This window comes from Stenella coeruleoalba (genome assembly GCF_951394435.1).
Source record: "Stenella coeruleoalba genome assembly, chromosome: 20".
Classification (NCBI taxonomy): Eukaryota; Metazoa; Chordata; class Mammalia; order Artiodactyla; family Delphinidae; genus Stenella; species Stenella coeruleoalba.
The window spans coordinates 12,100,628-12,110,313 of NC_137166.1; the positions used below are offsets into that span (position 1 = coordinate 12,100,628).

The following is a 9,686-nucleotide window of genomic DNA, read 5'->3' on the forward strand; positions in this document are numbered from 1 at the left end:
ACAAAATATAAATCCCCTTATTTATTAAAGTCCTTTAGAGTTAGGTTTTCTGTTACGTTCAATGAAATACACCTTATTGCTATAGCCAGGTAGGCATATGATTCAGCCAAAAGCATTAGTCCAAAAGCAAGAGGATCAGAACAATTCAAACAGCAGCTTCAATTTTTAAAACTCAACTGCACCCACTTAAATGGAATAGGGAACAGAGGAAAATAATGAATAGCCTCATTGTTGCAGAGAAAGAGAAGACAGAATGTTTCTGCCACTAATGAAGTTATGGAGGTTATTTAAGGTCTAGAAAAATTTCAAAAGCTGGAGTAAGGGGGAGCCAAGAGGGAATAGTGAGGAAGGCCTAGAACTCAAGAGCTAAAATGAGTAAGAAATAACATATCCCACATCATAAGCAGAAAAGCCAAACTCACGAAGTCAAGGAAAGAAAACCCAAAGAACAAGAATCTGGCAGCACAAAGCAGAAGTATCTCAATTCAAGACTTCAACTGCTGGTCTCTGGAGTAGATACAGCCATAGCTCAATGCCATTAACCATTAAGATCCAACTCATTTTCCTTGCTTAGTTTTGTGCTCCCCAAAATATTTCTGATAATTTGTTTCCCCACATATATCCCAGCCCAAGAGATGAAATGACCAGAGAAATTACAAAACCAGATATTTGAAAATTACTGGTTTATAATGAGCACTAGAAGTTGGTGTGTGTTTAGATTTAAACATGTCTTCTGGGAGTCTGGGTATAATAAATCAGACCCTTTTGCACATGACTGACAAAACTGGAATTTCTAGCTCTGTAAAGCCAATAGGCTATGGTAACTTTATTGAGATACAGACATGCTAGATGACATTTCCATTTCATATCTAAAGCAATGATTTTCAACCACTCTAGGGTCACATCACAATGGAGGAGAACCCATTTTAAACAAATATCCACCACCCAACCCCTCCCAAGCCCCATTTAAGAATCACTACTGTGGGGACCTCCCTCGTGGTCCAGAGGTTAAGACTCCGTGCTTCCACTGCACGGGGCGTGGGTTCAATCCCTGGTCAAGGAACTAAGATCCCACATGCCGTGCACCACAGCCAAAAAAAAAAGAAACACTACTGTAGTGAGCTACGTTTACTGCTGGGTGTGTGTTGTATCCTTTCAACATTCTAAGGAGGAGTAAAAGGTTAAATGCATTGCTTTAGGCTGGGTTCTCCCAGAAGCAGACTCTAAGGAAAAAATGTGAATTTAACTGATGATTCCAGGATGCACTAGTAGGGAAGTGGGTATGTAAAATAAGAGGAGGTCTATGCAGGTGCATTCATACCACTGTGGGCAACTATGCTTTCTTCTACTGGCGGCCTCGGATGGTATGGGGTAACTCCACTCGAGGGGTAACTCAAATATTCAGCTGTCAGTTCTCTGGTGAGCAAGGAAGCTGGGATGCATCCTCTGATTCCTATTCACCATTAGCTGAAAGCTGCTCTCAGGGGCATTAACTCCACAGCACTTCAAGCAGAGAGGGAGCCTTAGGAAGGTGATTGCAGTAGGACTCCTGATGGTGGCAAGTGCTGGAATGGTGAGTGCTCAGGCATTTGGGACAGGCACTGACACCTTCTATTACACACCGGATGGTTCCTTATTGGCTTCTCTTCCCTTTTGACTCTCAGCAGTTCACCTTGTTATGCTATCTTTCACAGTCCCTGACACAGATCTTCTCTTTGCTCCACCCAGAAGAAACAGTTTCTTTCTAATAACCCATTAGTCTTAAATGGAACTCTTTATTAGTTCTAATTACTAAGAGCCAAAAATGTTAGTTCCTTTATGGTTTTTATACCTAAAAGGTTTTGTGAACACAATCAAAGAAAACACTTTGTGGAGACTCAAATACAAAGTTCTATTTATTTTCAATAATGAAATCAACACAACAAAGAGGAATTAATCCTCTAATTTTTAAATCTAACACTATTCTTAGCACAAAACTATCCTCAATAAATAAAAACACATTCCTAGTAACCAAGTAAGACTTTTCCCAAGACTCTCTAAATTTTTGTGTTTTAAACAAAACTGGATGGTAGATAAAGAAACACATGGTAGAGACTTAACTGACACAGACTTGAAGAAAAGAACAGCCAACGAACAGGCTCCCCAAATATAAGCTGGCAAAAGGAATATGGGGTTTTCAAAGCAGCCCAGAAATCAGAGTTCACTGGGGGATGCAAGGGTTTGGGACAGTCCATGTTCAAAGGCCTTGTAATTAAATCTTTCCACATTCCTAGATTCTTGATTTGGAATCTATCATAATCTAGAGAAGCTTCTGCTAAAGGATAGGAGGCTCTTTATTTATGCTTTCTGAAACAACCCATCTAACTTTCCGCCTTTGACTTTGTCACTAGCTCCTCTCACCAATACAGCAGGGATTCCATTCCAGAAAGCGGTTATTACTATGTAAACCAACCTCTCTGTTTTTGATTTTCCTTGTACAAACACATTGATACTGCCAGGAACAGCTCTAAATATATCCAATTTCTTTTATTTTCATCCTCCAACTTTGCTTGGCTACAAAATCTAGGACTCACAGAGCAACAATAGCATTGGTCAAAAGATGAGTGTCAGTTCCAATGTAAAAATCTCTGAAGTTCAATAGTCACAAAAAAAATTTTTAATGCCTTATGTGCCAAACCTTTTTTTTTCATTATCTTGCCAATTATTTCTTTCGGAATTCAATCCTCCGAGCTACATTCTGAGCACCAAATTTTTTGACCAGTGCATCTCGGGTACCCTCATCATCTTTTTGCAAATCTAAGTCATCCTGTCGGGACCAAATGGGATACCCATCAGCCCTCTGACCAGACTCTAAAAAGGAGGAAGTAGCCTCCAGCTCACCACTATTTTTTAGGAAGGCCTGTGTAACTGTTGACAGATCCAAGTTAAACTTTTCCATTAACTGCCGGATGATCTTAATGGCAGCTCCCACCTCTGGTGCGGAAACTTTTTCTTCTTCTTCTTCCTCATCAGGCTGTGTTTCTGAGTCCTCCTCAGGTGTGGGTGGATCATCATCACACATTGTTATATGTATTTCAAAATCAGGGCTCTCATCCACCTAGAGAAAGTGATGAATATGACCAGTTACTAATTACCAAGTCATGAATACTTACTCTTAAAATATCTGGTCTCTCCCAGCTACCACTTCCTTGCCCTTTTCACCCCAATCACACTGGACTTCCTTCAGTTCCTCTTATGTGCTATGTTCCTTCTTACATTTACTCATGTTGGATGTGTGCATATGTGTATGTGTATATATATGTATGTATATGATAGGGTAAGGAGAAGTGTGAGTGTGGATGGAGTGTGTGTGTGTGTGTGTATGCATGTGTACATATGTACGTACGTGTATGTATATGGTATTCCAACAGAACATTAGAAGCTACACTGAATGTGAAAAATAAATGTTATGTGCATACACATATATGTATACACATGTATGCACTAGATTATTTGTTAAAAATTTGACTTCACTCTCAGATTGTAAGCTCCATAGGGCAGGAAATGTTATGTTTTGCTCATCACTACATCCCCAGTGCCTACCAATGCCTTCACATGGTAAGTACTCAAAAAACATTGCTGTATGAATAGATTAGGGTCTCCACACTACACTATATTTAGGCACGTTACGAAGCGTGTTATGTGAGAGGAGACCTATGTAGGCCATGTTTGAGAGTTGTTGAGAGTATTTGAAAGTTTACAGAAAATGAACCAACTTTAAATTAAATGAACTTTAAATTATTTTCCTGTTTTAGACTGATACATAACCATTTTTCTTAGTGTTAGTAAGAAAAGTTAATTAACAAGATCCTTTTTCTTAGAGAAGATATGCACATATAATTTGGATTTTTTTATTACTCATTATTTTATGGTTGCCTTTCTCTATAACTATGATTAAATATGGGATTCCAACAAAGTTTTAGAACTTAACTGAATATGGAAGAGCTAAAAAATTCTAAAAAAGCTCTAAGTATACAAAGAGCTAAAATTGCTTGATAAAAAATTAACCTCTTTAAAAAATTACTTTTACCTGAGAATAAAAACATTTTAAAAAGATAAATCCGCAAACTTAACTTAGAAAAACTTACAGATGAAAGTACTCAAAGTAAGATGCTTTATACTGCTTAAAAATAATTCTCCCCCATCTTTCTCCCTCCCCTCCTCCTTAAATCATCCTACCAAAAACTAAAAGTACATGCCCAGAACCTTGATCAGTCTCACCTTCCATTTTCCTCCTCCATCTTGAATTTCTCTCTTACCTTTCTGGGCCTCAGGTATATAAAAAGAACAGATGGGAAGACCAGTTTCAAAGGAGGAGAATGGACATAGGAAAAAAACATGAGTTAAATCTAGTTAACATACCACAATCTCTTCAAACTCCCGGGTGGCTTCTACAAGCATCTTTTTGACTGCTTCTTCATTCTCCTTGATCTCTTCCTTTTCAAATTCTTCTTCAGGCAAGTCTGGAGTTCTCTTATTCTGTGGTTCTATTAAACAGAACAGCACCAGATTAGAATTAGCCTTTTTTACAGAAACCAAAAATATAGTAAATGCTCTGTGAGCTCTGGGCCAGAAGTGAGCCTGCACTTTTTTCCTATTAGAGAATATGTTTTTGATCAGAAGGGTAAGAAAAATATGACATGCATGTTCAATAATTTCTACTCTTGCTTCTGAAAAGTTGTACAATAAAAATGGTGGTAATTTTCCTAGGTTCTGATACGTAAAATAAAAATACTCTTCAAGTTTAATTCATTTTTCACTTTGTATTTATAGATCTTGCAAATTAACAAAACTGTGCCATAAATTGGGTTGTCTGGGAAGTAGGTTCTGAGATGGAGATTAACAGGTAAGGTGTTGATTAAGGAGTGTTCACTGGGCAGAAAGAAGCTGAGAGCTGTGAGAGTTCCAACAAGGCCGCAACTGAAACCATGTAGAAGTCTGGAGCTAGGAAGGCCCTACAGAGTTGACCAAGTTGGGGCAAAGGAGCCAAGATGTTATTTTAACCGCGCATAGATTAGTCATTGGATGCTAGCCTAGAATGACAGAACCTTGGGTAAGGCAGTTCTCCCAGGGGGAGATAGATCTGGGCGTCTACCACAATCCACCACATACAATCTACAGAAAGGAGAGCCTCCTAAAGCTAAACATCCTCCTATTTCCCTTTTAGTCTTTGTTCTCTGAGGACTTAACTCTGCTATTTTCCACTTAACAAAGACTGACTACTAAGGGGCAACACGAGAGAGATTTTTTGTGATGGAATTGTTCTGTATCCTGATTTTGGTGGTTACATCACCATCTGTACATGTGTTAAAACACCTAACTGGAAAACTGTATGGCAGTTTCTTAAAATATTAAACATATAATCACCATATGATCCAGCAATTCCACTTCTGAGAATACACCCAAAAAAAAAAAAAGCAGGGTTTCAAACAGGTATTAGTAACCCATACTACAGCAGCATTATTCACAATATCCAAGATGTGGAAACACTAGGAACAAAATTCTCACACATGTTGCAACATGGGTTGGTGTTTAATAGGTACAAATTTCAGTTCTGGAAGACGAAAATGTTCTAGAGATGGATCGTGGTGATGACTGCATCACAATGTGAACATACTTAGTGCTACTGAACTAAACACTTAAAAACAGCTAAAATGGTATATTTTATCTAATGTATATTCTACCACAATAAAAAAAATTTAAATACATAACTGTACACCAAAATAAGTCAATTTTATTTTACATAAAATTTTAAAAAGAAGCCTTACATTTTAGAGATACTTGCTGAAACTGATAAAAAAAAAAATGGGATAATGCCTGGCACTGGCTTCAAAATAATCCCAGAAGTCAGGATGAAAGGTGTAGATGAAAAAACTGGCCACAAACTATAATCAGGTGAAGTTGGGTGATGGGTACGTGCATTATACTATTCTCTTTCTACTTCTGTAAATGTTTGAAATTTTCCATAATAAAAAGTGTAAACAAATTATGGCTCACATAATGAAACACAATGCAATAAACAAGAAAGGAATGAAGCAAACAATGAGCAGACACACAAAAGCTTCAAGATCTATTAAGTTAAAAAAAGAAAGCAAACTGCAGAACAAACTTCTGTCTAGTGTGCTAGTGTTACTATGAGCAAAAAGGACACAAACAGGGGACAACAACAGTGGTTGCCTCTGGGAGAGGAAGCGGGGGAAGGGGTATGGAGCAGTGAGACTCACTTTTCACTATGTACTCTTTTACACTTGGAGTATATCTGAGGATAAATTCCTAGAGGCAATAATTACCATGTTTAAGGGAACATGTATTTTAAATGTTGTCAGATGGTGTCAAAATTCCTTCCAAAGAAATTGCACTGATTTCCTTCTATTAATAATGTAAGAGTGTACTTGTTTTCATATACCTCGTTAACTCTGGGTATTACCCATTTTGTTAGTTATTGCCAATCTAACTGATAAAATATGACATTGCCTTGCTCTGATCTACTTTTCTAAAAAACACACCAGACACACTTATTTCAGTTTCCATGGGCAGAAGTCCAGGCATGGCTTGTACTGGTCCTCTGCTCAGGGTGTAATTTTTTGTTTGTGGGGCTGCGCCTTATGGCAAGGGGGGGGGGGAATCTTAGTTCCCTGACCAGGAATCGAACCGTGCCCCCTGCAGTGGAATCACGGAGTCTTAACCACTGGCCAGCCAAGGAAGTCCCCTCAGGGTCTAATTTATTTTTATTCAGTAACAATATTTCTGCATTTGTTTATTTGCCATTTATCTATTTCCTTTTCTGGAAACTTCCTGTTCCATTTCCTTTGCTCACTTTTCTACTAGTTTTTCTTTTACTTACTAACTTCTACAAGCTCTTTGGATATTAAGGAAACTCACTCTGTTGCAACGTATTGAAAATACTTTTCCAGTTTGCCCTCTGACTTTATTTATCATGAGAAGCTTTAAATTTTAAGTAATCAAATATATAAAGTTTTTTCTTAGTCTTCCTGGTTTCAGAACTATCAACATGTAACTATTAAAAGGGATATTCGAGGACTTCCCTACTGGCGCAGTGGTTAAGAATCCGCCTGCCAATGAGCGGACACGGGTTCAAGCCCTGGTCGGGGAACATCCCACATGCCCCAGCAATGAGAAGCCTGCGCACAGCAATGAAGAGTAGCCCCCACCCTCCGAAACTAGAGAAAGCCCACGTGCAGCAACAAAGACCCAATGCAGCCAAAAATAAATAATAAAATAAAATTAATTAATTCAAAATAAATAAATAAAATTTTAAAATAAAAAGGATACTCGGGAATTCCCTGGCAGTCCAGTGGTTAAGACTCTGTGCTTTCACTGCCGTGGGCCTGGGTTTGACCCCTGGTCAGGGAACCCTGCAAGCCGCGGCCAAAAAAAAAACCCACAAAAAACAAAAAAGGATACTCATCCACATTTTCTCCTGGTCATTTTATGATTTTAATTTTTACATTTAAATGCCTGAATATCAAAACACTGAGTAGGGTGAATCCAGCTTAATTTTGTCCCAAGTTCCAATTGGTCTACCAGCCATCTCCACACCACTGATTTAAAATCAGGGCCCTACATGATCTCCTTCACCCATACACACAGCCCAGTCTCTCCAAGAATTCTCCCTCTTGCTTCCTCCATCCCAGCCACACAGGTCTCTGTTGCTCCAAGAACACACCAGCTATACTCCACCTCAGGACCTTTGTACTTAATACTCCCTAAGCCTGAAATACTCTTTCTCAGATAACCAACTGCTGAGTTCTTTCATTTCCTCTGGTCTCTGCTCAAGCATCAGCTTACAGTAGTGACCTTCCCTTCTCATCCTGTAGAAAACCTCCTCCTCTCCGGCCCTTACCCTGATTTATTTTTTTCTGTAGCACTTCCCGCTGCCCAGCTAGCATTTTAAACTCCATGACTGAAGGGAGTTTTATTTACTGTTATATCCCAGCAGGATAAAGGTCTGGCACTCAAACATCTGTTGAATGAATGAATCTCAAATGTCACTTTTACCAAAAACAAAATTCCTACTAAGCATACTGAATAGGATTAACAGATTTGCCTTCCCAGATTTCAACTGTTATGCAGAATAGCCACGTAAGGAAAGAGAAGCTGAGGAAGCAGCATGACTCTTTAAACAAAAGGGTCTGTCAGTTTACGCTGTCAATACCCGTTTTATCAGAAGTGAAGCATCTCAACAGCTATGCACTGTGTCCTAACCGGCCCTGAATCCCAATATTCTGTTCAACTGCGTTAGAAATACACTTCACCTAAGCGAAACGTGGAAACGACTTCCCACTGAGAACCTTCTTATGTGAATATGCAGTCATTTAAGCCAAGAAATTAAAATAAGCTGGTCTGGCAGGCATGGCTTTAAAACGTCTTATACTGAATGTACCTGAATACAGAAGAACTATTTTTTAAAACGAGTCTGGGAAATCTCTTAAAAGATACCCAAGAAGCTGGTTCCCCGTTGTCTCTGGGGTGGGGGGGGAAACTAGGTAGCTGGTGGGAAAGGAAAGGGGGGAGAATTTTCCACATACTCTTTCTGCACCTTTTGAATATCGGACCATGCCAATACCCCAGTTATTGGAAAAGTGAATTAAGAGAGACCTTAGAAAACGGCGCAATATTACCCGGATGTCAAAGGGGGGGTGAGGAGGGGGCTGGACGATGCTCCCCCAAGACGCCAACATGGACGCCCAACAGAAGAGGAAAGAGGCCGACGCCCCCGCCTCACACAGGGGACAGCAGAGGGCTCGCGGGTTCGCAGCAAGCCTCACCCCCGCTATCAGCATCCTCGGGGTCTTGCTCAGTTTTCCGCTTGAGTTTCTGGGAGGAGGGGCTCACTGGGGCCTCCCCCAACAGGTACTTATGCTCCTGGCCCCGCAGGCGCTTGAGGTAGCGGTCCTTCATGGACTGCCACGAGTGCTGGGTGAGCGAGCTCTTCTCCATCGCTTTCCACAAGGCGTTGCCGGTGACGGAGCTGGGCGAGCGGGCATGTTCCTTCACGTACGTCAAGATGGCCACGTCGTCCGCGTCCGTGAAGACGATCCGCCCCGCGTGCGGCTGCAGCTCGGGCTCCGTGGAGGCGGCGCCCCCAGCCTGAGCCCCGGGCTTCGTCTCTGGGGCCTGGTCGGCCCCTAGAGCCGGGCCCAACCGGTAGGCCTCCAGCTCGAGCCTCTCGTTGCGCTCCACGCAGTCCAGGATGTACTGCGTGGAAATGAAGTCGCCCGAGGCCTCGGCCGCCGCCTCCCCGGGCTGAGCCAGCAGCACGGCCCCAGGCTCCTGCACGCGACACAAGGTGCCGCCGCCGTGCAGGATGAGCGTCGAGAGCCGGCGCTTCGCCGGGCTGGGACGCACGTAGAAGGACATGGAGCTGCCATCCTCCCTCACGAATAGAGTCGAGGAATGGGTTGGCCCATTGGGGTCTTTGCCCAAATCCATCGCCTCAGCCATAGCTCACGCCGAGCACCAGAAGAAGGTGCCGTCTTGCCAACGCGCGGCGTACAGAGCCCCAGTGCCTGAGGTAACGCTCCAGACGCTACTGCCGCCGCCCCACAACCCCGTACTACGCCTGCGCTGCAGTTGCACAGAGCAGTGCCCGCCCCCTTTCCCCGGAAGAGGCGGGGCTTCTGAGC

General features: G+C 41.7%; 1 protein-coding gene across 1 annotated transcript; it reads right to left on the reverse strand.

Moving 5' to 3' along the window:
• Positions 1 to 1,876: 1,876 nt before the first annotated feature.
• Positions 1,877 to 9,637, reverse strand: TERF2IP (TERF2 interacting protein). The gene is made up of 3 exons (XM_079908456.1): positions 8,829 to 9,637; positions 4,402 to 4,526; positions 1,877 to 3,097 (listed from the first exon to the last, which is right to left on the reverse strand). Exons 1-3 carry the CDS (start codon positions 9,502 to 9,504, stop codon positions 2,702 to 2,704), a joined length of 1,197 nt encoding a protein of 398 aa, XP_079764582.1. The 5' UTR covers positions 9,505 to 9,637; the 3' UTR covers positions 1,877 to 2,701.
• Positions 9,638 to 9,686: the final 49 nt, after the last annotated feature.